This window comes from Dama dama, chromosome 30, assembly GCF_033118175.1.
Source record: "Dama dama isolate Ldn47 chromosome 30, ASM3311817v1, whole genome shotgun sequence".
Classification (NCBI taxonomy): Eukaryota; Metazoa; Chordata; class Mammalia; order Artiodactyla; family Cervidae; genus Dama; species Dama dama.
The window spans coordinates 88,838,551-88,866,261 of record NC_083710.1 but is presented as its reverse complement, the minus strand read 5'-3'; the positions used below and the strand labels follow the sequence as shown (position 1 = coordinate 88,866,261).

The 27,711-nt window shown below is 50.6% G+C and overlaps 1 protein-coding gene across 1 annotated transcript; it reads right to left on the bottom strand.

Moving 5' to 3' along the window:
* LOC133049380 (collagen alpha-1(I) chain-like) lies at nt 1-27,490 on the bottom strand. Its single transcript, XM_061133350.1, has 9 exons — nt 27,428-27,490; nt 25,687-25,794; nt 25,020-25,160; nt 24,197-24,707; nt 23,801-24,025; nt 21,033-21,303; nt 17,883-18,055; nt 6,950-7,038; nt 1-846 (listed from the first exon to the last, which is right to left on the bottom strand). The coding sequence occupies exons 1-9, from the start codon at nt 27,488-27,490 to the stop codon at nt 1-3; spliced, it is 2,427 nt and encodes an 808-aa protein (XP_060989333.1).
* Between the last annotated feature and the right edge of the window lie 221 nt (nt 27,491-27,711).

The window sequence follows — 27,711 nt, the reverse complement described above, 5'->3', positions numbered from 1 at the left end:
TCACTCATCCTCCGCGCCCCAGAGGGCCGGCCCTCCTCCCCCCGCGGAGTCAGACTCCCAGCGCAGGCGTCCTCGCCACGAGGAGCTCGCTCCGACGGGGCGGCCCGGCGACCGGGGCTCCGACACGGTCCCTCCCAGCTGACTGGCCGACGCGAGGACTGATGGGGAAGGCGGGCTGGGGGAGGAAGGGCGCAGAGTGACCCTCGGGGCCCAGAGACAGCGGCCTGGGGCGGGGGGCGGGCGCAGAGACCCGCAGCGCCGGGCTGGGACAGGGGAAGGGCAGGTGGTCTGGACAGGGGGTGGGCAGAGGTTGCAGCCGTCCACACACCAGGCTGAGTTCTGTGATTCTGCTGGTGCTGCCCCAGGCCCGTCCGCGCACGGACTTCGCTGGCCCCGTCGTTGCAAATGCACAAGCCCGCGGGCGGCCCGCGTCTCAGCCTGGCCGCCAGCACGCCCTCGCGGCCCGGCCTCCCGGGCCCCCAGGGTCCCGGGGCCCTGCTGAATAGGGCGCATAATGACCCCTGGTTCCCAAGGCGGGCTCTCTGCTGCCTGGCGCGCTTGGATTTGTGTGGTCCAAGCCTTTCCCAGCTTCTCCCATTCTGTCACCGGGATAAGGGGCTCCCTCGGCTCGCTTGCACCTGCGTCGCTTTCGGCTCCTTCAGGAATGCGCTGAAGCTTGTAATCAGCTTTGTGAAGCCATTGAGTGCACGGCTGAGTGAAACTTCCAAAGCTCGAGGAGAACCGGCCGGCTGAATAGGAGCCAGCATGGGGCTGCTCTCCAAGCCTCCGCGCTGCCAAATTCCAGCAGACGCCGCACAATCGCCCCGCGGGCTCCGCTTCCCCACACTGAGAGCAGGGAGAAAAGAAAGGCGAAAATCCCAGTCACCCAGGTTGGCCGTCGTTTGTTCCCAGATTAATGGCAAACGGACTCCCTCCCATCCCCGCCCCCCAACTTAGCTCACCGACTCAGGAAACATGACCCCGGGGAGCGCAGGCGGTTATTAATAACTGCGCCTCTGATTTCACCCTGGGGCCTGGAGATTCCCCAGCTCGCGTACCCCAACCCCAAGTGCTCCTGGACCTCGCCTGGCATCTGTGGACTCTTGGCTGGAGCGGGGGGCCCTTCATGGGGCCCTACCCAACAGGAAACAAAATCAACAACCCAGCCTGCTTCTTCTCCAGGCCCCTCGCCCCGCCCAGCAGGACCCCCAGTCCTTCGGGTGGGACTTGAGGGGCTCTGCAAGGGAGGAGGGTTCAAGGAGGCAGAACTGCTCCAACATCGGCACAGGGAAGATGGTTTTGTTTATTTGGGGACAGACAGTAGGTCTCGAGGCGGGCAGCCTGGAGCTGGGGCTGCCACGGTGGCTGTGTTGGAGGCTCTGGGGCGACCCCTGTCCTCTGAGCAACTGGGCCTACTGAGAGTCCAGTGCCTCAGAGGAGGCCTCCCCGAGGCCGGCCCGGAGGCCTGGTCCCTCTCTTCCCCACGAGGTGCCTGGCTGGCTCTCTCCAAGAAAGGAATGCCTGGGCAGCCAGTAGCTGGGCAGCAAGCGGGAGGCCAACCCGCGCTCCTCAGCGTCCGCACCCCCAGCGTCCGTCCCGTCAGCTGGCCGGACACGCCTCGGCTCTGTGTGGTTACGCGTGGCTCTGCGTTAGGACGGGTGGCTCCCAGAAACACTCCTTGCCTGAACACCGTCCACTCCTGCCTCTGGACTCTAAGCCTGGAAGGGGGGGTTCTGGAACATGGGGTCCTTTCTCCCCATCCCGCCAAGGCCCTCACAGACGTCACCTGGGAAAAGCACAGTGCAGGCAGTCTCACACCTGCTGCGGATTGCTTCCGCTAAGAATTCTTCCACCCACAGTCAGAAGCCTTTCCTTGTCTGCAAGGGCACGCGCATCATTTTGGACTCCATCTGGATTCCACTCCTTCAAGGAAGGGGAGCCACAGTCCTGCAGCATTTTGTTTGTGTGGGTGTACCCACCGCCTGATTGCGGCTCTGGGAGAGAGATGGTCCCTGGTGGGTGGGGGCCCGACGGGCCTCCTTAAGCACCCAACAGACCGTGAAGCCTGGGGGATGTGTGAACAGGTGGAGGGGCGTGTGAGCTCTGCGGACGCTCCAGGACGGGCCTTGTTGCACTCTTAGGAGACACGGAGGGGCAAGAACTCTCCCATTTATATATGCCAGCGTGTCAAGGGGCATAAGAAGCTATGATGTGTCAGTGAGGACCTGGAAGAGGGGCCGATGGTGAAACAGGCCATGTGAGCTGTTCTCAGGGGGCCGGGTGACCGCCGGGGACTCACCGGGCCACGACTGTGATCAGCAATGATGAGAAAACTAGCGAAGCTTTGTCCTGGTTTCGAACACGCTGGATCGTCTCAGAGCAGATAATCCTCCCCTCCCTCCCATCCTGAACCCCGTAAGTGGCCCAGGAGGGAAGGGACGGTCTCTCTGGGCCCAGGGCTGCCACAGCCCTTTGTAGCCGCTGAGCCACCCCGAGTCCGTGCCGCTCTTCCTGACATTTCAACTTTCACGTTTTATTGGAAAGTTGGATGTGTAGTTTTCAGCAGCATTTCTCCTCCGAACCGTCCTCAGGAACGAGTCGGGAGCCTATGCAGTAATTCAGAAATTAGTGAAATTTTATTCTTGGTGGGGCGTTGGATTAAGAGGCTGGGAGAGTGTGGCGCGAGGCAACGTGTAATTGCATGATAAGGCTCTCACGAGGAATTTATTGGCCAAGTTGCTATTTCTATTCCTTCCTAATCTCGTTGAGCACATTCATTCTCTGCAATCTGTCTCCATAATCTTCTGCGGGAGAACGGCAGCCAATAGAAGCATGCATGTTTGGAGAGAAGAGAAAATATGCAGAAGCGTGATAAACTGATGCTAATTATCCATATTTAGGACACCGAGTGCAGAAGATCAAGGTTTACAAATAACGAACCAGAGCCAGTGGTGATGGCTTCCTCGTGCAGAATATGTTGGAGGCAACCAGATAAGGGTTTCACGGGCAGGAGAGATTTATTGGTCAAAGGGTTCACCTTCCACTTTTCCACTTTTATATAGCAGTAAATTATTTAGGCTAAATTCACCAGAACATCACTCTTTTATTTGGCTGGGTGCCATGACTTGCTCTTTCTTTGTGGCCTTTCAATGCAAATCCGTGTAGTATAACATCAGCTGATAAGGGACACATAATTGAAGTCATAGGTAATTCCCTTTAAATCGGACGTAGAGGACGCTGAGGTAATGCTCCCAGGAAGAGTGAGACTCGGGGAGAGCAGAGGGCTGCATGGAGAGTAGCATCAACCCCGCCAGAAACACATGAACGTGGACCCTCCCCGTGTGCCCGGCGGCCTGTCTCCGGCCAGCAGGCTCGTGCACACAGCCTGGAGCACAGAGGCCCTGTGTCAGCTGTTCCGGTCTGGAATCCTTGTCATTTAAAAGTTTAACAATGGAAACAAACTCCTTCTCTTCTCTCTACCGTCCCCACACCACCTCAGACTGACCTGATGTTTCACACCCAGTCCCAGGCCTCCCCAAGACTTGCTCTGGGAAAAGGTGCAGAAAGACTTCAGGCTGGAACTGTCGCCTGGCATGGCTGTGGGCTCAGCGGGAGCGATTTTCCTGCATTACAGTAATTGCCTTGTAAAGGTTCCAGGAAGCGCACACAAGTGGAGCTGAGTATTCTGATACACATTTGTGGGCTCATCTTGAAACCTGGAATAGTCACTAAATCCCATTCAGTGGCACTAACTTCGATTTTTCCATTTTGACTCACCGTCAAGCATCTGCTTGGGTCCCAATCGGAAAACTGGTCCCCTTCCTTCATCCTTTGAGAGTCTTCTAGATGTTTCATTAGGAACCTTTTCAGTTGCATTGGACCACCTCTGGTCCAAGGCAATAGGACTCCTCTGTCAAATGCATATTGTGATCTAGTGAGAACCAGCTATTTTAAATATAAGATTTTTTAGAATAAAGAGAGCCATGCTGAAGTTTGGGTGTGTAACTTGTAATCCCTCTGTAAGGAAGTATCATGGAAGACTAGCCGATCCTTGATGTGACTTTTCTTCAGCCCAGACCATGTGGACAAGAAATTATCCACAGGTTATGAACACACACGTGCACTTTTTCTTTTCAACCAGCCTGAAATGCCTTTGACAGTAAGATGCATCTTTATTTCACATGCCACTATGCATGAAAAAACTCTGCCACTTATAATTGTGAGCTGTCACTGAGGGTAATGGTGCACTTAGATTCCCGAGATGATAAAACTGAAAATGTGTGTCTTAGAACCAAGAAAACGCAGTGTGCACAGTCTTTAGTTGATTCATGAATGTGTACCATTTCGCACAAAATACTGAAAAAATCATTCATTATTCTATAGAAATTAACTTTGCTAAAAATGAACAGATGTGTTAATATGTAGTCAACAAAGGCAGCAGCTACTCTACAGTTGTATGTGGTTTAAAAATGTAGCATCAACACAGTTATCCATTCAATTCACCAAAAAACAAAAAAGAGAGAGAGAAAAGACAAATATTCTCTCATTAGTAATACTCTGGTCATGGAGGCTAAAGATGTAAGTTGTTGGCATTTCTAGAAATTTTACCTAGGCTTCAGAAAGAACCCCAATTCTTCAGTTTATTTGGTGCATTGAGATTCCCTGCAAAAATCAATGTGTCACTTCCCACATGGACACGTCCTGCCAAAGCAAAGTGGTGGATTGAGGCCGGTGTGGTTACTGGCTGGGTTTGGTCTGAAGACTGTTCATCCGGAGAGGTTGTTCCCCAGGGTCTGCTTTCCCCCCGAATTACAGAGTGTTCACCAAAGCCACAGAAGAGGGCCTCAACTCTGCCTGCATGCTTCCCCTGTCCTCACCCCACTTCTCCCCTCACTGACAACCATTCCAGCTACAGAATTAGCCATTATTATGAAAACAGGACTAAACTCAGACAGGGACCACTCTGTCTAAGATAACCAGTTAAATGCAAGGAATCAGTCAAACTGTGTATCAGTTGAAGCTAATTTTCTAAATTTAACTTCTTTTTAAGATGAAATTCATCTTTTTTTCTTAAATTTGCCTGCATTCCTATATTTGGACAGTGGCAAACTTTCACCCCACTAACAGTGGACCTTGGCAGAATGTGGAAGAGTAAAACAGTGGGGAAGTTACCCAAACAACAGACCAAGGGATTCTAAATGTGGTGGCACCCTTCTGGGCTGTGTGTGTGTGTGTGTGTGTGTGTGTGTGTGTCTGTGAGTACCCCATGGACATGTGCCTTGCAGGTAAGGGAGCAAACTCGGAGGAAGGTGGGCATGCCAGGGAGAAGGTGGGAGAAGCTGGAGGAATTACAAGCTTGGGTTAGTGTCTCTGTGAACCAGGACGGGCTTGGTTTTTCCTCTGCTGCTCAGGATGACAACAGAGCTGTGAATGTGTCTCCGAGCCCAACTCCTACTCTTGGTGGAAAAAGTGAGTGGTTAGCTTGGCGTGTGGTTGTGTCCCCTGCCCTTACTTCTTCTCTCCAGAACCTGCCCCGACCCTGAATCAACTGACATAAATATATATTCAGCACATGCAAGCTTCATGAGGCACCCCTGTCGTAATACCTAGTTGCCACTGACTCTTCCAATAAAGCAGAAGATGCTTCGTGTGCTCCTCTTCCTGACTCACACTCCTGGAACACTTTCTCAGGGGTGTTGCAGCCCCTTCACAAAGGTCTCTGAGCCAGATTCTTATCTGTGGGTAGTATACACCGAGGTATCTGAAATAAACACAGAACTCCAATTACTGTTTGCCTGTGAACTGGTTAGCAAGATGATTACAAGATACTGTAAATACACTTGGCATGTTGAAACATACTTTCAGCTCCAACGACTTCAAATAGCTCTTAGTAAAACAAATAAACAGAATAATGGTGGGATTTATTTGGAATTATTCATTATGAGATGACCCAAATCATGACGTTTTTGTCTTAATTTTCTTGGTAGGATCGAAAGGGTTTTCATATCTTGACACATTCCTCTCCTGGGGCCCGCAGCGGTGGCTCTCCGGTTCTGTGGCTCTCGGAGCTGATGCAATGTTGGGGGTCTTTTGTGGAGCATGCATGGCTTGCTCTGGTTTCTACACAGTAAAACTGAAATAAATACCCAGGCTGACTGTCCTAGATTATCATCTATGAGTTGATGTGTTAAATGAGCCCGTTGCTTTAAAGGTTATAAATGACAAGATTTTTACTATTACAAGTAATTTATAGCTATTTCCTGTTTGACATGACAGATTCTCATGGAGAAGTCCAAATTTGTCTGCTTGACATACATTTATTTTAACACTTTCCCCTTCTCCAAATTCTAGCATGTATTAACTACTGTTTTCCTAGGTGTCAATTTGCACCTGTGGGGTCTACCTCTTGAGGCTTCAATGAGGTCCCTGGTCCCCCCTCCAGATGGCTGCCTGCATTTCAGCAGCTAATGTGGGTGATTACCGCATATTTACTGTAATTTATAAAAATCACAGGAAATGACATTTTTATTAGTCACTGACTCCACCATCACCAACTGCAAATGGATGTTATGCATACAAATCCATTTAAAAAAACTGTTCTTCCAGAATCAAAAGCTCTTTCTAGTCTCTAATTCTCTGAAACGGCCATGCTCCCTTCTGCTTCCCATGTGTGGGACCCCAGAGGAGTTCAGACCCCAGCTTATTTCTCAGCGCCGGCAACGTCTGTGCCGGGACTGGAATACAGGCCAGGGGTGTGCCCTCCACGACAGAGATGAAGATCCAGAAATGCCAGGACCTCAGCCGGAGGAGGCGTGGGGAGGAGGGCAGAGGAGAGCGGAGGCTCCGGACTCAGCTGCCGCCTTCAGCATCACTTCCGGCCGCAGTGAGGATGACTTCCTGTTTGTGGTCAGCATCACGCAGTGTATGCGTGTTTGCAAACCCGTCCCACCAGCCGGAGCTGGTTCTGGCCAGAGATGAAACCTAACAGGATCCTGCCGCCCTGGTTCCTCCCTCCAGCCCCCGGAAGGCCTTGCTCACCTGAGGACGGAGGGAGTGCGCTAACCCTTAAAGGCGGAAGAGGAATTGTCTGTGTGAAGCAGGGTCGGCAGTGCAGAGAGGTTACCATCAGCCAAGGCAGGGACTGTGAAAGAGGAATCTGGGTTGAAAAACTGCCAGTTTATTTGCGTAAAGTCGAAAATATCTGAGGGGCAGAAGAAAAGAAGATGGGGGCGTTGCTGGGTGCTCCCCTAAAGCATCTCAAACACACAAAGCATCTCCATCCTCCAGGCAGTCAGACGCGGGGGATGTTCGGTCACTCGGGGAGTATCGTGTGCAGCTCTGGTGGGGACACGTGAGTTGGGATCAGAGTGGTCATCCACACCACAGTTAATGGGAAGGTCAAGGGAAGGGCCATCCTGAGAAGAGGGAACAGGACGAAGCTGTCACGGGGGCAACAGGGTCTCCCAGCAGGGGGATAGGAAGAGGCTGTGGGCGGAGCAGAGGTGGGAGTGGGGTCCCCTCTAGAAGCCGAGAAGTGGAGTGTGGACAGCGTTCTGGAGGGAAGAGGCGCCAGCCAGCTGGGAAACTGCAGAGGAGCTCGCGGTGCGTGCGCGTCCCCGTGGGCTGAGACGAGGGTCACTGCCGGCCCTCAGGACGCAGGTGGGAGGCGGGCAGGGGGCAGACGCCACCACCTGCCCGAGGGGAGAGGGCAGGCCCCTGGGAGGGCTGGGCACCATTCGGGGGCTTGGGGGAAGGGCGACAACTGCGGTGACCGCAGCCTCCACTAAACCCCGGGCAGGCGCCGGACACTGCTGTTCTTCCCCTCACTGCCTTGTCCTGTCTGAGCATCCGCCGCCCGCTTTAGAGCTGAAAACCACACAGCCTTGGCATCTGGACCCAGGCTGGGCTAACTCGCCAGTGTGGCTTTAGCCGCTGCTGTCCAGAGTGACGAGGCCGGGAGGAAGTGACCATAGAACCGCGTGCAGGGGCCGCTGTGACCTCAGACACGGAGAGGGTAAGGTTTACCCTCCAAGGAGGTGACTGACCCGGGGGCCCGGCGCTTACAGCCCGTCGAGGAGCTTCCCGCAGGTGCTGCGACGTGTGTTTACAAATAGGAAGTTGGGGCTCAGAGCACGCCGCTACCACACGGGGAGGCTCACATCCCAACGCACGTCTGACGACCGAGATGCTCCCAGCCGCCCACCCTGCCCCCTCAGTGGGACCTGCGGGGCAGGCGGGACAGGAGATGCTTCAGTGGGGCGCGGGGGAGACACGCTGAGGGCCACGCAGGGTGTGAGGCGGAGCATTTAAGATATTTAAGCTCCCCGCGGGCAGCCCTGCTTCACAGGAGCCGCGAGGAATGCGCTGTGTCTGAGGGGCCTAACTCAGGGGTTACTGTTGTTGTCATTGTTTGTCCCTCAGTCGCGTCCGACTCTGTGTGACCCCATGGACTGCAGCCTGCCAGGCTCCTCTGTCCATGGGGTTTCCCAGGCAAGGATACTGGAGTGGGCTGCCAGTTCCTCCTCCAGAGGATCTTTCAGATGGGGAAACTACAGGATAAAAAATCTCTCCGCTTTTTTTAACTTCAAGAAATCAATTGTAAGAAGAGAGAAGAGTTGAAGCAGAATCTAGAAATTAAGAGGCTTAAGAGACATACCCACTAATTAAAAGTGTGAACCTATTTGAATTCTAATTGAAAAAATAAATTTAAAAAGCTAACGCTTATGGATGCTTGAAGACTTGAACACTGATGGGATATTTGATGAACTTAAGGACGTGTTGATTTTCTCCAGTGCAAGCATGGTATTATGATTATATGTGAAGAAAAAGGTCTTCTATTTTAGAAGCACAAGCTGAAATACTCATAGGTGAAGTTACATAATGTCTAGGATTCACTACAAGCAGTGCAGCAATGGAAAGGGTTTGGGCTAAACGGGGTGATGGGTATGTGAGCTTCTACATGTCATTTACTTTAATGTATGTTCCAAGTCCTCCATGATAAAAGGTTAAAACTAAGATTTAAGATTGCCAAGGAAACAACTTGTATTGAAATGCAGTTATCAGAATATATTTTTAAAATATTGTGTGATATAGTAATAATTTTCCTCCGTAATGCACTAAGTAACAAGTTCTGTGGCAGGTCCAAAAGCGACTGCAATTTCAAAATGGTTGGGAGCATAAATGGTATTTTGAAATGTAATATTTGCAACAAGTATACTGTGACATGAAAATACTGATTATTTCCATTGGTGAGAAAGTTATAGGGAATACTGCTCCTGCGGTGTGTGGACTACCGAAATGCTGAATTTCAGTTAAAGGGTAATAAAAATAAAGGTGACTATTTTTCTGTCCAAGTTCAATGGACATTCTGAGTTCTCTTCACAGGGTATTTGGACCTCAGGGTAGCTCAGTGGACCCCAGGAGAGCTCGGTGAACCCCAGGTTAATGGCCATGTTCTCAAGGCGTGGGGGTTTTCTGGGGTGAACACCGCGCTTTGCTCTCTTTGTTCTAGACAGCCAGGCCACGTCTGATGTGGGGATTGGAACTGACTTTACATCCTGGTTCTTAGCTGTTTGACACATTCATGGATCTGTCTTGGCTTCCTCTTCTTCTAGGACCCATGGGGAATGGCTCGTTCAGAGACAAGTTGGAAATCCCAGCATTTCTTCTTTCCTCTCCCTGATGGAAAAATGGCCAAGTTAACACCCCATATTCATTGTACCACTTAGGAATCACCTGTAGTGATAGAGAACCAGACTCCTAAAGTGTTAGAATAAGAAGAGGCCGTAAGGGGATTTCCCTGGTGGGTTCCGTGGATAAGCCTTTGCCTTCCTCCAGGGGGTGCAGGTTTGATCCCTGGTCAGGGAGCCGAGATCCCACGCGCCTCGGGGCCAAAAAGCAACACAAAACAGCAGCCTGCTCCCTGTCGGGCAGCAGCAGAGACGCAGACATACAGAGCAGACTTGGGGGCACCGTGGGGGAAGGAGTGAGCGGGAGGAACGGAGAGAGTGGCTTGGACGCACACCCAGTGCCATGTGTGAAACAGACGGCTGGTGGGAACGCGCCGTGCCCCTCGGGGCACTCAACCCCATGCTCTGTGGGGACCGCGAGGGGGTTCAGGCGGGCGGGGACGTATATGCCTGTGGGTAATTCGTGTTGATGTACGGCAGAAACCAGCACAATATTCTAAAGCAATTATCCCCCAATAAAAAATTTGAAAATAACCCAGAAGCAATATTGTAGCAAGTTCAATAAAGACTTTTTAAAAAAGGCCTTAAGGAGGATGCACCGCCTCTGCGGATGGGAGGTGATGCTCAGACAGAGGGGCCACCTGGTCTGCCGGCTCCGGGACCTGCCCGGTTCACGGAGGGCTTACTGTCTCAGGAACGTCGCCCAGCAGCCTTCCCCCAAAGAAACACTTCGTTGCTTTGTTCATTAAGGAGTTAGGTTCAACTTAAAATATTTTATGTGCTAACAACTCTGTAGTTGATTGAAAAAAGGAACAGATGTCAGCTGAAGGAACAAAGCAATATTTTAATTACATTCTTAAATGGCTATACTGTATTACCAAAGGTGAGTGTGTCTGCTATTGGAATCAGATATCGCTGCCAACACCTTTCTGTTCAACACCAATTTTTATGTGGGACTTTGATTTTTTGTAAAGTAGTTTTCATTTGCTAATAATTAATGTATTATTTCTTTATTTTACCTTGGTGTATTTCTTCCAACATCAAGTGACACTATGTTACTGAACACTGAGCTTGGAGCACAAAGTTTACGTGTTGATCTGTGAGTCCCATGACCCCCTTCTGCTGGCCTGTCTTAAGACTCTTTGTAGGCAATTGTGAGTTCTTCTCTAGACAAAGGAAAGGTTTCCAGAAGCAGGAAAACTACAGATAACTGATATTTGGATATTCCTGCAATGAAACACTCAAGTTTCAGGCTATAATAAAGCCTGCCAGCTATCACATAGCAGCTGTGTGCTTTGGGAGCAGCTTTGGGAGCAGCTCCCAAAGCTTCCAAGCAACGGTTTGAGGACCCACTGTTAAACATTAACAGATAAAAAAGATGACTAGACTTTTGTGGGAAACCTCCAACAGGAAAGACTGAGTCCAAAACTAACATGCAAAGCGGATTCACAAAGAACAGAAGCTATTGAGGGTAAAGAAAAAGTATTTTTAAAAAATCACAAAGAAGATACGCATGAAAAAAATCAGCATTTCAAGATCTGATGCTTTCGAACTGTGGTGCTGGAGAAGACTCTTGAGAGTCCCTTGGACAGCAAGAAAATCAAACCAGTCAATCCTAAAAAAATTCAACACTGAATATTCATTGGAAAGACTGATGCTGCAGCTGAAGCTCCAATACTCTGACCACCAGATTCAAAGAGTCAACTAACTGGAAAAGACCCTGATGCTGGGAAAGACTGAGGGCAGGAGGAGAAGGGGACGACAGAGGATGAGATGGCTGGATGGCATCACTGACTCAGTGGATGTGAGTTTGAGTAAGCTCCGGGAGATACTGGAGGACAGGGAGGCCTGGCGTGCTGCAGTCCACGGGGTCACAAAGAGTCAGACACGCCTGAGCGACTGAACTGCAACAAGAACAACAATACATACATATATGGAAACTCAGAGAACAGTATAGATCTTGGAATATAAAAATATGATTCCTGAAAAAACAATAGAATAAGTTAAAGATAAATATGAGGAACTCTTCAGGCAATCAGAACCTAAAGAGAAGGTGGGAGGAGAGAGAATAAAAGGAAAAAATTATAAAAAATCAGAGGGTGATGGAGATGTGTCTTCTAACTAACGGGAGCTCCAGAAAGAGAGGACAGAGAGTGGAGAGAAGAGCTTCAAAAATTAATAAGATCTTCAGAATTGAAGGGTACATCTCTTGAGGTGGAGGGAGTACAACAAACGCACAAAGAAGTCTAACATAATGCACATCGTCATTTCAAGAAGCAGAGAGAGAGATGCAATCAAAAAATAACTCAGAGAGACTAAGAAAAATAAGCAAACAAAATAAAAACAGATCAAATAGAAAGGATCTGGAATCCAACAGAATGGGTTCGATCCCTGGGTCAGGAAGATCCCCTGGAGAAGGAAATGGCAACCCACTGCAGTATTCTTGCCTGGAGAAGCCCATGGACAGAGGAGCCTTGCAGGCTTCAGAGCATGTGGTCGCGAAGAGCTGGACACGAGTCAGTAACTAACCCACCGCCATAGCTAACATCAGACTTAATGGTGAGAGATTGAAAGCTTCCCCCTGAAATCCAGACTAAGACAGAAATGTTGTTATCCTAGCTTCTCTTCAACGTTGTACTCGGGGTTCTAGCCAGTAAAATAAGACATGGAAAAAAAAAAAAAAGATCCCTAGATTAGAGAGGAAGAAAGAAATCTTTATTTGCTGGTAGTAAAATTGTCATTGTCAAAAATCTCACAGAAGCTGCAAAATGAACCTACCATAACTTATAAGAAATTTATCAAACTTATACATCACAAGACCCAAATTAAAAAATCAGCGGTGTTTTTCTGTCAGAAACTGAAATATAAAAAGCACTACTACTTACAGTAACAGAATGAAACATGAAACAGTTTGGGAGAAAAATGACCAGAGATGTACAAGATCTGTACATGAAAATAAAACATTGCTTTAAAAAAGTTAAAGATTTAAATACATGGAGAAATATAACAAGGCAGTGAACTGGAAGAATCAGTATTATTAAGATATTAAGTCCCTCAAAATTCAGAGGGTATTGTAAAGCCAAAACAATCTTGAACAAAGTGAAAAAGTGGGAGAATTTACACTGCTCGTTTTTAAGGTTTATTTTGGAACTGTGGTAGCCAACACTGCGTGGTCCTGGCAGGAAGACGAGCCAATGAATCAGTGTCAGGATAGGGAGTCTGGAGGCAGATCCAGACACACATTGCTAAGTGATTGTCAGCAAAGGTACCAAAGCAATTCAATGGAAAGAACAATCTTTACAAAATATGAAATTATTAGAACTGAGCAGTCACGTGCAAAAGTATTAACCTTTACCTTATACCGCATGCAAGAGTCAACGCAGATGCACCACTGACCTAATTCAGGAGGCAAAGCTATAGAAGGTTGCAGGATAGTTCAACAGAACTTTCTTGATTCTGGAAGTATTTTTGTGTTTCCCAAGATAATAACCACATATAACTACAGAGCATTTGGAATTGGCTACTGTGATTGAGAAACAAATTTTAAAAAATTTAATTTTACTTGTTGTAATGTTAAATGACCACATGTAGGTAGTGGCTATTTCATTGGGTAACACATTTCCAAAGCAATCCTAAGAGAAAATCTTAATGACCTTGAATTTGGCAAAAAATAAAATACACCAGAAAAGGCATGACCTATGTGAAAGAAAATACAACACAAAATGCATAAATATAAAAGAAAAATGAAATCAAGAAACCAAACTTCACGAAAACATAAAACCTTTCTTCTTCAAATGACATTGTTAAGAAGATGAAAAGGTAAGCTACAGACAGAAAATATTTGCAAATGTTTTAACAGACATTTCTCCAAAGAAGATACTTAGAGGGATGGCTAATAAGCACATGAAAGGATGCTTGAGAGGATTCATCATTAGGGAAAAGCAAATTAAAGCAACACGGGAGTCTCTCACACAGCCAGGGGCATAGCTAACACTAAAAAGCAAGTGTGGATATGGAGCAACTGGAACTCTCATACACGCTACTGGGAATGAAATGCAGGGCATGCACTCTGAAAAAGGATTTGCAATTTCTTAAAAATACCCACTGCAGTATTCTTGCCTGGAGAGTCCCCATGGACACAGGAGCCTGGCGGCTACAGTCCATGGGGTCACAAAGAGTCAGGACTGAGTGAGTAGGCACGGCACCACACAGCAGCCTACGGATTCACCCAAGAGAAATGAAAGCCTATGTTCACCCAGACTTGCACACAACTGACGACAGCCCAAAACGGAACAAATGTCCATCACGATGTGGGCAGACTGCAGTTCATCCACACAGCGGGACGCCACTCAGCCGTCAAAGGAAGGACCCACAGACCATTAGAACGTGAATGGGTCTCAGGGCGATTATGCCGGGAGAAAGAAGACAGGCAGCGGAGTCCATACTATGCACTTCCACTTATGTAAAATTCTAGGAAATGCAAACAAATGATGACAAATAAACTGACAAAAGCAGATGACTCATTACCTGTGAGGGGAGAGAACAGGAGCGGGGGTTTGCAAAGAAGGTAGGGAACACTTGAGGGTGACAGACATGTTCACTCTCAAAACTATGGCAATTGTTGCCTGGGTTTACTTACTTGTCAAAAGGAATCATATTGGACACTTTACATACGTGTAGTTTATTTTATGCCAAGTAACCCTCAGGAAACTGTAAAAAAAAAAAGTAGTATGGACTATTCAAAAGCAACAGAGTAGGACAGAAAACAGAATCTTAAAGGAAGACGATTTTAGAATCCTTTAACCAGCTAAACTGTACCACTCCAGTGTTGCACAGCCTGCTGGGAGTTACCAGAACAAGGGAGTCAGTGAACACGAGGGAAACACGGGACCCAGAGAATGAACAAGCGCCTGGAAGAAAGGAGACGATGATGACGACAGGCCGCCGTCAGAGCAGCCACCCGCTGGGGGCAGGGGGACAGAAGACCTCGGCAGGAACGGCGGGAGGAAGAGGCTGAGCTCACACAGTCCCCACGTGCTTAACCTTGCAAAAACTAGTATCGAGGGTGTTTACCGTGGTGATGCCGAGCCTGGCGAGAATTTGTAATAAGAACAGAGAAACCAAGTGTTAAAGAACAAGCGCTCTCAGCAAACGAGACCGTTAATAACTTCTGGGGAAACACAGCTTTGAAAGAAAGGAAATATAATCATAGTTTCCCACTGGCTCAGCCACGACCAGTCCTTCCATGAACGGACGCCGGGGTACACTGGATACGACTTAAGAGAAACAATGATATGCTTCTGTGGGGAAAAGAGGGCTGGGGAAGAATGTGAAGGATGCGAAAGCTTTACAGTGTCTAATGAGTAAAGGTCCAAATAAATAATGCCCCAAATTAATAAAGAATAAGCAATATAAAAATATAACCCAGAACCATTGAGATAAACCGTGGGGAAAACAGCCAAAAGTCTTATAACGCGTTGCTGCTGGGGACTGGGACGGAGGCTGGGATGCCTGAAACAAGGGTTATTTTCCTAATGAACTTTATAATAGTGCCTGCCTCAAAAAAGTGTTTAGCAGAAGTATGGACAGTAACACAATCAGTGGTTTCCAGGGTTGGCGGCAGGGACAATGAATAGGAGTACAGGGGCAGGGGGTGGGGTGGAATTAGGACAGAGGACATACTCTGTGACTTTATGACTTTGTCCAAAACCGCAGCAGACGCAGAACACCCAGAGTGATGCGAATGCAGACTGCACTCCAGGTGACGACACATCAGTGGAGGCTCATCCACTGGCATAAGCGTACCATCTGGTGGGCACGGTGACGGCGGGGAAGGCTGGGCATGGCGGGGCAGGCAGTCATCTCTGCACCCATGCTTGGTGTTGCTGCGAATCTAAAACCACACCAAAAATAAAGTCTATTGAAAATACTCCCATGTATTACATAAATATTAGAATCTGTCACCTCTGGATTTTGATTCTGAATTTTCTGTTCCTCCATGATATGCCCTTTGGTAGATAGCTTAACCTTTCAGATTCTTAATCTATATAAAGGGGAAACAACTATACTTCTATCTGGAGGAGGAAACGGTAACCCACTCCAGGACTCTTGCCTGGAGAGTCCCTTGGACAGAGGAGCCTGGTGGGCTACAGTCCATGGGGTCACACAGAATCAGACACGACTGAACGACTAAGCACCACTCTACTTCTAGGCTGAAGATGCAGTGAGGATTAAATGAGACTATATGTGTGAACTCTCCTAGTGATTAGCCTCTTTATATGTTGCATGCTTCCCAAAGATGTGAAGATGGTCTACAAAGATGCATTTAATATAGCAAGACAACGTGAATTAAAAACAAATAAAAATAAGGCTGCTTCGGGCACTTGTGCGTTGTTCACTGCTCCTCTTTTCTGACGGGAGCGGCGCGTCTGGGGTCAGGTTTCGGCGAGTCCCCTCGGTGTTTTGCGGCAGCGCTTTTGCGTGCATGCTTAGTCCAGGGTGGGCTCCCGCTTGGCTGTATCAGAAGGTCCTGTCACAAACAGCTTGAGGGGAGAATTGCACACAGAGCTTTGAGAGCCCGCAGAAGGCCGTCTTCAATCTTCCCGTAGCCAGGGCCCTCGAGCATGCAGCACTCACTCAGCAAGAACACTGGCTGGAATTGTGGTCGAAAGAGGGGACATTACGGCTGGAATGGAATGGTGTCTTCAAGAAGGGTGTCCTAACCCCGCTGTGGGACCTTGCTTGGAAATACGGCCTCTGCAGACGACCAAGATGGGGTGTCAGGGCGGGCCCGTGTGTGCCGTGTCCTTATAAAGGGCGACCTGGACCCGGAGATGCTCAGCGATCACGGAGGGTGCTCCTCCAGCCAAACGTGAGTGTGAACGTCGCTCAGTCGTGTCCGACTCTTTGCGACCGCATGGACCGTGCAGTCCAGACCAGACCAGAACGTCCTTCCGCCAAGCACGCCCGCAAACCGCAGACGGCCTGGGGACCTGGACAGGTCCTCCCTCCGGCCTCAGAGGGAACCGCATGGCCGCTCTTCCAGTCTGACTTCAGGCCTCCAGGCTGCAAGGGCGCACCTTTGTGTTGTTGGAAAGCCCTCGGCCTGCGGCACTGGTTTCCTGCAGCAGGGACTCAGCACACAGGCAGGTGACCAAGAACCCCTCTTCTGTCCAGGCATCTGCCCTGCAGCCTCGGGGGACACCTCTGAGCTGGGGTCGGGGGGGTCTCCTTGCCAGCTTTCCTGTCCCTTTAACACATCTCTCTTTCCAGCGTGACCCCGCTCTGATCCCTTCTGCTTTGGGTGCCCTGCTGGCGTCTGGATAACCCCTCATTCCTAATAATTTTCTCAGTGTTCCCTGTATTTCTTGGTCTGAATTATGTTTTCCACTTGTTCCCACATTCTAGTCACCATCATGAATACACCCAACCAAAATATTTCAATCTCATCCAGTTCAAAAGAAGTGAAAGTCGCTCAGTCATGTCCAACTCTTTGCAACCCCATAGACTATATGGTCCATGGGATTCTCCAGGCAAGAATACTGGAGGGGGTTGCCGTTCCCTTCTCCAGGGGATCTTCCCAACCCAGGGAATGAACCCGGGTCTCCCACATTGTAGGCAGATTCTTTACTGTCTGAGCCACAAGGGAAGCCCAAGAATACTGGAGTGGGTAGCCTTTCCCTTCTCCAGGGGATCTTCCTGACCCAGGAATGGAACCGGGGTCTCCTGCACTGCAGGCGGATTTTTTTACCAGCTGAGCCACCTGGGAAGGCCCATCCAGCTCAAAGGCAGTCTCCACAGGGAGCCTCGATTCCTGTATTCCTGCAGGAGCCGCTCTCTTCTGCCTCGACACAGGGCGGGTCCCAGGCCAGCTGCCCTCCCTCATCACTGCCCTGAACTTGCCTTGGTCCTTCTCAGCTTCCTCAACAAGACAGAACAAAAACAAGCAAAATAAATTTTGAGATAATGAAAAGCCTTAGGAGAAGGTGTTTACTGTGCAAAATTGAGAGTCATCCCTTTCCTCCTATTCATGGATACTGAGGAAGCCTGTGAGATAAAAATAATCCCTGAAAGAGTAAAAGGTAATCAGATGTTTTGATTTCAGAGTCGCGGGAGTGACTCACACCGACGCCCTCTGCTTTTGGAACTGCCGCCTTGCAGGCAGGACTGAGCGAACACGTCCAGCCTCGTCACGTGCGGGCAGCACCATGGTGGCCTGCATGGGGGTTCCAGGCGGCGGTGTTCCTTGTTCACGGCCCACAGCAGCCAGGACTCGAGACGTTTTGTCAGCATGAGGTTTACAAAGAGAAGAGAAGTCCTGCACCAAGGTCCCGGACGGCTCGGCCCCGCCAGCCCTGACGTCGGCTCTGCGCAGGGTCCGCGGCAGTAGACAGCTGTTGGCTCCACGAGGTGCCTGGAACTGTGCTGATATTTGAAATACAGTGTTCAGAACAAATCAGGCGGGACCCAGAGCCTGTTCTCCAGGAGGCTGGGGGCTGCTGGCAGGCCAGTTCACACTGGTCTCTGGCCAGGGGCACATCTGGGAACGTGTTCTAGCAAAGACAGGCCTTCACTTCATGAATCTACGGGTGTCCAGACTCCGCAGAGGCTGCACAGGCAAGGGCGGGGCGCTGACCCCATTTTGCTTGCTGAGTTTTTAAAAAATCCTTAAGTGAAGACTTTGCTTAAAATGTTGTAAATGTGCTATTTTCCTCAAACCTAATTTAATGTAATCATAACTGTTTCACATTCATTTAAAACTTAAGCTGTTTAAATTTATATTGAACTTGTAGCTTATAGATTGATTTAAATTATCTATTTTTAATGCAAATACATGATTACATTTGAGCTGTGACTTTTAAAGACAATTTTGGTTTTCTGCAAATAGTTGCTACAGGTGATGTATTTATTTTAGATAATAAAGTATGGTTTAATTATTTGAAGGCTTTCATTTAATTGCCTTTAGTAAGTATATAACTTCATTCATTATCCACATCTTGTCATCAATATTTTAAAATTGAGAATGTATTTCTTGTAGTAATTTCGGTTTGAAAGACTAAAATAAATGATTTGCTTTTTTAAAATGAGAAGAAAGGTTTTACATTAATATCTTATTCAGATTAACATAATCAGATTTTAATCCATGCAACACAGAGAGAGTTAGAGATGGTGAACTACTGACTGAAGGCGGGAGGAGAAGGGGACGACAGAGGATGAGATGGTTGGACGGCATCACCGACTCGATAGACATGAGTCTGAGTAAGCTCCAGGAGTTGGTGATGGACAGGGGGGGCCTGTGTGCTGCAGTCCATGTAGTCGCAAAGGGCCAGACACGACTGAGCGACTGAACTAAACTGAAACTACTGACATGTAAACTCACATGCAAGGACTTGCTAAAACATGTTCCCCAGCTTTTTGTTTATTTTCATTGTAAATGTTCCCAGCACCAGGATTTCTACCAACTTTTCATTTTTTCAATTAAAAGAGCTCTCTCTCTCTGCTTGGCTGCCTCGGGTCTTGCCCGCGTCCTGCAGGGTCGTCGTTGCAGTGCGTGGACTCTTGCTGTGGAGCTCCAAGCTCAGTGGTCGAGGCAGGCTGGCTTAGCTGCCCGCCGCCCGTGGGGTCTTCGTTCCCCAGCCAGGGATCGAACCTGTGTCCCCTGCACTGCCAAATGGATTCCTAACCACTGGAGCACAGGGGAGTCCTTCGAGTTTTTAAATAGACGCTTAGTCTATTGGTTCTGACCATGGGTGAGACTGCGCTAAAAGTCAGCCTGAATGTTACTTCTCTATCTCACTTCATCAGCTGTGATGTAACCGTTTCTGTTCCAGCCTCCCCCCCTTCTTCTCTTCCTTCCCCCTTCCTTCTCTCCCCACTCCTTCCCTTTCCTTCTTTGTGCAGGACCTTCTTTTCTCTATGCAAGCTACGTGACAGAATGCCGATGGGTCTGGGTGTATGGTGTGCAAGGTGCACGCACGTAGTCACAATAACTGCAGTGATGCTATTAATAATATGCAACGATGGTCAAAACAAGAGAGTTTCAGAAACTCTCCCCTGCCTACTGTGCACAGGGGCCTGATTGTCTGGATTGACATCTTATCCATTGAAATGATGAATGATTTAGACAACAAAGACACTGGCATCGTCTCCAAAAGGCTACAGTTAAGATGCACAGGTTATCAGATTTTTTGAATGATGCCCTGAGTCCTAAAATTAGCTAAAAACCCTATTGGAACTTTTGCATTATCAAGATAGTTTTGAATCTATAGAACATTTTCTCTCATTATATCCTATTTAAAATTTATTTCCTCACATGCTACTCAAGTAGACACACATTTCTTCCCTAAACACACCTTAGTCTAGATCTGTATCTATAGACATAAGGAAGGCCACCGTTGTTACGATCTGCAGGAACAGTCACACGCATCACACAGAGCTGAGTCGTTTCTAGACAGAACGGTGCTGACACACAGTAGCTTATCCTGTTATTCTATCTGCACAACCTCTTCCTTTCAAAGTTACTGAAAGTGCTTAATGTATTAAGGTTTTTTAAAAAAGCAAGATAGCCCCATTTTACAGACAATAGCTAGGTACTACATCATCACGCGTACAGTTCTACATCCAACAAAACCCATTCATTCAATTTCACCTGCACGATTAAATGCCCTTCTCCCACTTTCAAATATCATTAAAACACTGCCCCACTGTTTATGTGTGTTGGCCCTAACTGCGCTCACAGGTTGTGCAGACCTGGTCTGTGTGAATACCAGTTAGTTTGGTAAAATCAGAGCTCGATGACGCACAGCACATGACCTCGCTGAGTCTGTTTAGTCACCCATTCTTTACAACAGAGACGTGTGGGGGGGCCTGCCTGCCGGCCGTGTCTGCCTGACCGCCCTCCAGGAGAGGCGCACTGCGTCCTCAGGCAGCCAGAGCGGCCAGTCCAAGAACAGAGAATAAAACCACTAAATTGGTCAGTCCTTTCTACTTGCAAGATTCTGATAATCCAGCTTAAAATTTTCTTCTGCTGGTTTAATTTTTTCAAAAATCATCTAAATTGAACAGTTAAGTGAGAGTACTTTAAAAACAATAAATTGCTCCTCAAATTTAAGTGATCTAAACAGAGTCTTGGGCTTCCTGGGTGGCTCAGTCGGTAAAGAGTCTGCCTGCCATGCAGGAGACCTGGGTTTGATCCCTGGGTCAGGAAGATCCCCTGGAGGAGGGCATGGCAACCCACTCCAGTGTTCTAGCCTGGAGAATCCCATGGACAGAGGAGCCTGGCGGGCTGCAGTCGCTGGGGTCACACAGAGTCCCATGACTGAACGACTTAACACACACACTCACAGTCTGAACAACTGCTCACCACACACGTGCTGGGTCGTGTCGTGTCCCCAGTCTCCCGAGTCCCGCCGGCTCTGCTCAGCATCCCCGGGGTGCCGAGGAGCAGGTTGAGCCTGGGTCCTCCTGGGCCTCGGAGGCGTCCTGCGCCGGGGACTGGTCTGAGCCCCTGCCTCGGCAACAAGCTCTCCCAGTGTCCGTGCCTCCGGATGTGAGAGGCCCTGCCTCATGAACCTCTGAGGGTAACTCTGTGCCAACTCCAAGGCAATGTGGGCCGCTACCAATGAACAAGATCGTGATCAGACCCACTCTGCTCAAAGTCGTTCCAGCGTTCATCCGTGCGGAGAGACAGGGTGCACGCCCCATGGGAGGGCCCCACGGGCAGGGCAGCCCAGGGCGTCTCAGCCTCCAGGCCAGCTCCTGCTTCGTCTGAAGGACCCTCCTTGAGCCCCCAGGATGGGCCCCCACCGCCTGTCCCCCAGTGGTGGCCCCCAGGGTCACGCTCCCTCGTGTATCACCAGGCTCACTGGCACAGGGAGGCCCGAGAGTCCAGCGCTGCACTGCCAGGGCCTGGGAACAGGCCACGCACATGACAGGTGCCCAGAGAGTAACCCATGCCCACCATCGACGTGTAACAACGTCTGCCAGGCAGGTGAGCCAGTGACGCGACGCTCATCAGTAACTCTCAAAGGAAATCAGTATTAATACGATGGGGGCGGGGAGGGACACTGGTCTGTATAATTTTGTCTGCCACCCATGCACCCAACTGAGGTCACAACTCTCCACTTTGTCCCTGCCTGGATGGGCACAGGCTTACCTGGCAAAACACCGTTTATTGAGAGGCTGCTATTTTCTGGGCAGAGCACACACTCAGACCATGAACCATTAACGCCCTTCCCCGGTGGGTGTGATGGTGAGAAGATGGACTCGCGGTGAAGACGTTAACTGAGGACATGGAGCTGCCGGGTCACCAGCCGGCTCCCCTTCGGTCCAACTCCCACATCCTTCCCCATCCTGCTGGACAAGGTCGGCAGAGATTAGAAACAGTCCAGACACCACCTCGGACAGGCGCTTCCTGTCACAGCACAGGTGAGTCGCTGCTCCCTGGGGTGAAATGCAAGTGGCCCCAGCTCCTACAAGGATAAACATCGCCCTTCAGAGCAGTTTCTAACACACAGAACAAAGCCCCGCTTCTCCCTCTGTGTGGGCATTCACGCTAACGTCCTGCCCAAGTCTGGGCTCTCCCACGTGCCTAAATTTCCCCCTAGAGTTTGGATGACTGAAAGGCATGAGGTTTCTACATCCTTTCCCAGGTTAGAAACGCGTCCACCTGGGCTTCCTCCTGTTCTGTTGCTTAGAAATAGAAAGAGAAGCTGGCCTCTGCTTGGCACGTCTTTGGACCGCCCTCCCCTGCTGCTCTTCCATCCTAAGTGTTCCGAACCTGTGCGGTTCTGTGAACTGTGCGGCCCTGTTCTCCTTCTGCGAAGCCTGGGTCAGTGTTTTCCAGGCTAAAACTCTCATCCCCGTGTCTTTGAGCACGTAGGACCATTGCTGCCACTAGATATGGTCCCTACTTATCGTTTCCGGGGTGCAGACAGAGAACAATGTCTGGGTGATCACTCTTGTCAGCGCCCCTCCCCCCCATTGTCAAACCCAGCCTGACATTCCTCCGCACTCTCACAATATTTCCCCATTGGGAACATGCCTGACATTGCAATTTCTCAAAACTGCAGCTCTGCAGTGAATGCCTAATTCCTGAAACTGCAAAATCTAACAAAAGCTGATTTTTTCCACTGATTTGACTGGCTGACTATTTCGAGGCTTTGCATGTGATGCCCTGCTGTTCTTCACAAACAGCATCTTTAATGCCCCACACGGTCGTTCTGAAGGGGCTGCGGGCAATTAAGTCCTGGCGGCGGCGGCCTGCGGACGCTCAGAATTGCTCTCAGTGTCCAGAGTTTCTGCTATAGATGCATTTCCCCAGAGGTGGTGTTGAGCAACTTGGGAGCAGGAATCGGTCCTTGCTCTGAGCCGGGAACCCATTCACCCTGAGAGTCCAGCGTTACCCAGGACGGCTGTGCAAACGCGTCAGCTCACCGGGAGTGGTTTGTTTGTGGTGGTTTTAACATGCCTTTTCTCTCCCCCTCTCTCTCTGGGGTTGGCGTTTTCACATTTACAGATGAGAAGCCAATTTGGAAGAAAATACGGCAGTTTTGTTTTCGCTATCAAAACAGATGATCTTTTTCTATCTTTGGATGTATCAGTAGTCTGGGTTCCTGATCTGTTTTTCATAGTTGGCAGCGCTCTTCAGCTGTGATCGCAGCGCGAACCCCAACCTGACTTGTGAGGAGGACAGTCCGTCCTCTGCTTTCCTTCCCCCTTGACTCCCACCCGCCCCCCAGCCGGCACCGCAAACTCCAGTTTTCCCGACTTTTCAGATGAGCCTCGCGGGTCTCACTCTCTGGTGAGCGCCGCGGGTTTACAACCCAGATCAGCGCTCCATTCCTCCACCCTGGTGGAGAACCGCGCGCGTCCAAGCACAAACAGCCTGAATATATTCCATGCCCCCCTGCCCATGCTGCGCGCGCCCGCGCGCGTGCGCGCGCACACACACACACCAGGGTTAGGGGCAAACAGCCTGAATATGTTCCACGCCCCCCCTGCTGCGCGCGCGCGCGCACACACACACACACACACACACACACACACCAGGGTTTGCAGGAACCCAGGCCCGTTGCGCCTCGGGTGAAAAACGGAGAGGCCGGCCGGCCGACCGAGGGCCCGGTCGTTGGTTGTGGTTTCTTCTGGAAACAGAACTGCCCGGGCAGGATGGGGCCTCGCGGGCTTGTTCCCAGGCTCGCGCGCGCCCAGCGAGCGGAGACAGGCGCTCCGGTTACGGAGAAGGATGCTGAAGGACGAGCCCTCGGCGCGCTCGGCCGCCTGCGGGCCCCCGGGTGCCCCCGCCGCCTCCGCGCGCGGCCCGGCCTCCCCGCCCCCAACTTGTTGCGGCCGAGCGTGGAGACCGCCCGTTCCGCCTGCTGATTGTAAAAGGGTTTGACTCGCCGCTGACCCCGGGTCAGGACTTTCTCTCCGCTAATCCCGCTCTCTTTAAACACAAAACACTCTGCCCCTTCCCTCGCTTCAGTCGTCTTAATCCCCCCGCGGCTGACACCCCGCGCGGCCCCCGGCCCGGGCCGCTCCCGCGGGGCCCCGCCCGCGCCGAGCCCGCAGAGACGCGGCGGAGGGGACGGGGCTCCGGCCCTCGGGGCACCTGCCAACCCGGCCCGGACCCCGGGGAGCGTCCCGGGCCCGGCCGTGGGGGAGGTGGGCCGGGCGCGTGGAGACAAAGGCGAGGAGGCCCGGAGCGCGGAGGAGCCGGAGCCGGAGGGGAGGTGGAGGGGAGGGAGGGGGCGGAGAGAGGCCTCGGGACGCGGAGGGGCGCCGCGGCTGCGGGGCGGAGAGAGCCCGGAGCGGCGGGGGCGGGAGGTCGCCCGCGGCGGAGGGCCACGTCCGCAAGCCGCGAGGCCCGGCCGCCCCCGCCCAGAGGGCACCGGGCCCCGTGCGCCGCCCGCCGCCGACACTGCCGGGTTCCCGGGGGCGCGCAGCTGGAGAGGAAGGGCGGGGGTGAGGGGGCGGGGGTGAGGGGGAGCTCCGCGCCCCCCGCGGGGCCTCGCCGTCGGGCTGGGGTGGGCGGACCTCGAGGTGTGGGAGAGGGTGAGGGGTCCTAAGTCCCCTACTGCCGGGCTCGGCCTCCGCGCCGCCCGCCCGCCGGCCCTCGCGCGTTCCCCTCGCCGCCCCGACCCTGGGGGGCTGGGGGGCGGGGGCCCGGGCCCACCTCCCTCGGCTCCTCGCCCCGGGAGGCCCGCGCCTCGCTCCCCTCCCCTCCCGGCTGGGCCTTTCAATGCCGCCAAACAGCCACGCTGGAAAAAGAGCCGCGCCAAGGCCAAGTCTGCTTTTCACTTGAAGTTTCCAAGGAATCAAACCTATTATTACATTCAGCCGCCGATGTTTCTGGAGCCTCTGCCCCGAGGGCGGGCTGCAGAAGCGGGGGAGTGGGGGTGGGCGCAGGGGGGCGCGGGCCGTGGGTGCGGGAACCCGGGCCCGCGGCGGCCCCGGAGGGGTTTCCCGAATTAACTGGAATTTTTCGGAGAAGAAATCCGCGTGGCCCAGTCTTTGTCGGGAAGTGAAACGCGTGAAGACGCGTGTTGATCTGCTCCTAAAGGCAGGCCTTGACCAGCCTCACCAGTCCCGCGTCTGCAGGTCGCGCGCTCTATGCCCACTGCCAGTTTGGAAATCATTTCACCAGCTGCAGTGGGCTTCTCTGACGGGGGAGGGGGGAGGAGGAGGAGGGCCAGAGTCTCAACCACGACAAGGAGAGAGCCCCGTGAGGTTAAAAAAAAAAGGTGGGGGTGGGGTACAGAAACGAGGGGAAAATGTCCCCAGCAAACAAACCCTGCTACCCTCGGCCTGGAGAAGCCGGAGGTGCGCGCGGGCCGGTTTCTGAGCTCGCGGTTCCTCGAGGCACGAAGTTGTGCAAACTTTGCACAAGACCATCAGAGTCCCGTCTGCAGTCTCCACACGGGTTTCACAGAAACTGGAGTAAGCCTCAGGACTCCCACCCCCGAGTGCCCTGGGGACGTGGACGAGGCCGGGGCAGTACCGTGACGGCCACGCCGTGCGCGTGAACAGGGCCAGGCCGCCTCGGCAGGAGAGCAGTTCGCGGTTGAGTGAGGTGCTCCCGGGCCTTGTGGAATATTATCCCCACGATCTGAAGTCGAAGAAACACTGCTGGAGTGATAAGACCTCAATCCTGAAACATGATTCCTGGCTAATTTCTACTCCCCCTCCCCCTCCCCCCCCCCCCCCCCCGCCGCCCTGTCCTAGGTTGTTTTAAAATGGAATCATTAAAGAATATTTATTTGCTTTTCTCCTCGTTGTTCTAGTCAACAAAACAGAATTGCTGAATTTCAGGAATTTTTGTTTTCAGATCTTCCGGGGTTCTTAACAACGTGGCTTGGGCCACCTGGCATTGACTATTTCTGCTGACTTGGTATGAGGCCGATTAGGGAAAACGCCACACTGTAAGTCCACCTTCCAGGAGACCAACAGGCAGCTTTGCCAGGAGCCCGGCTAAACTTTTATGGTCAGAAACATTTCCAATGTATCCACCTTACTAACATTGTTATGCCAATGATCCAGCAAAGATACAAATGTGTTTATATGTGAGCACAGCCCCAGGTCTTCTGCCCCCTTAGCAGGTGCAGGAAGATGTTGCAGAAGAGCCAGGCGGAGTCCACTGAACTCTGGACATTTCAGAGCAGATGAGGCCTGCACCTTCCACTGCTTGGGGAGTCCACAGAGCATCACAGAATTTCTCAAAGTGTCTTCCAGAGGAGACAGTGTGTGGCATTTTTCAGATTGTCTTACTATCTAAGATGCTGTTCTGCCCAGCAGTCCCTATGTATCCAAACACATCAAATTGCTAAAGCAAAAAAAGAAAAGAAAAAAGAGGGAGACTTTATTATCTTGTTAGAAAGAAGCAACTGCCCTAGCTCTTAAAATTTCTGCAATCACCTTAAGGAATGAGTGATTGAAGCAAAATTATCAAAGTGACTCCAAAAAAATTACACATGTCAATTGTCAGGTGAGCATTTTACTTAAAGCTATTCTCTAGCGCAGGCTGACCCTGGTTTTCTTTAACCTGCTAGCACAGGCCCACGTTTGGATGGACAGTCTATGCTCATTCCAGGACCAAAAAAAAAAAAAAAAAAGTTGAGAAAAATGAGGGGCTGATGAAATCAATGCATTTCAATCTGACTGAAAGCTTTGTTCTTTTCAAAAATATAATTTTCATCTTTATGCTGTGACTAATGTCAAAATGTATTTGCTACAGTATAACTTTCAAATGCAATATTTAATGCTGTCATTACTTGAAGACAAAGTTTTACAGAAAACTTTAAAATCCAGAAAAAACTGTAATGTACCAATAAACACCTAGAAAAAATATAATTAAAAAAATTAAAGCATCAAACAACCTCAGATCTCGTCAGGAATAATAAACACCGCATTTTGCATTCACATTGGTTAGCAACTTGCATCCCAGTTCACGCGGGGCATCCGGGAGTGGTCGGTTTTGTGTGTGAAAACCCAACAGAACTATTTTGTCCTTTTCCAAGGAGAGAGATACCAGAGGGAGGGGCTGAGGACAGACGGAGGGGAATCGGTTGCAGTACATTTTGGTTTAAAGAGTGCGTTTCCTTGAGCCAAATTCAGAAAATTCCACTTGCAGTCTCATTAACTGCAGGGGAATTGGGCCCCCCGGCGCCCCCACCGTCTTTGTCGCCCGTCCTTGCCCTGGTCCCGCCACTGGGGTCTTTTCTCCTCCCTCCTTTGGACCAAACTGGGCGCAGGTCCCGGGCCAGCAGGAAGAGGCTGGAAACAAGGAATCTCAAAGCCCGCGGCATCTGCCTGCAGTTAAAAACTACGCACCCAAGGCCGGGCTACAAAACTATTTTTTTTTTTGGGGGGGGGGCAATTATTTCTTGTTCCGTAATGACTGTGTAAAGTCTACAAAATAATCTATCGATTTTTACTCCCCTTCCTTCCTCTTTAATGCAACTCCAAGGACACTGTGCCCTCTCCCCCGGCTTCCCTCAGTTTCATTTCATGATGATAATTTTTCTTT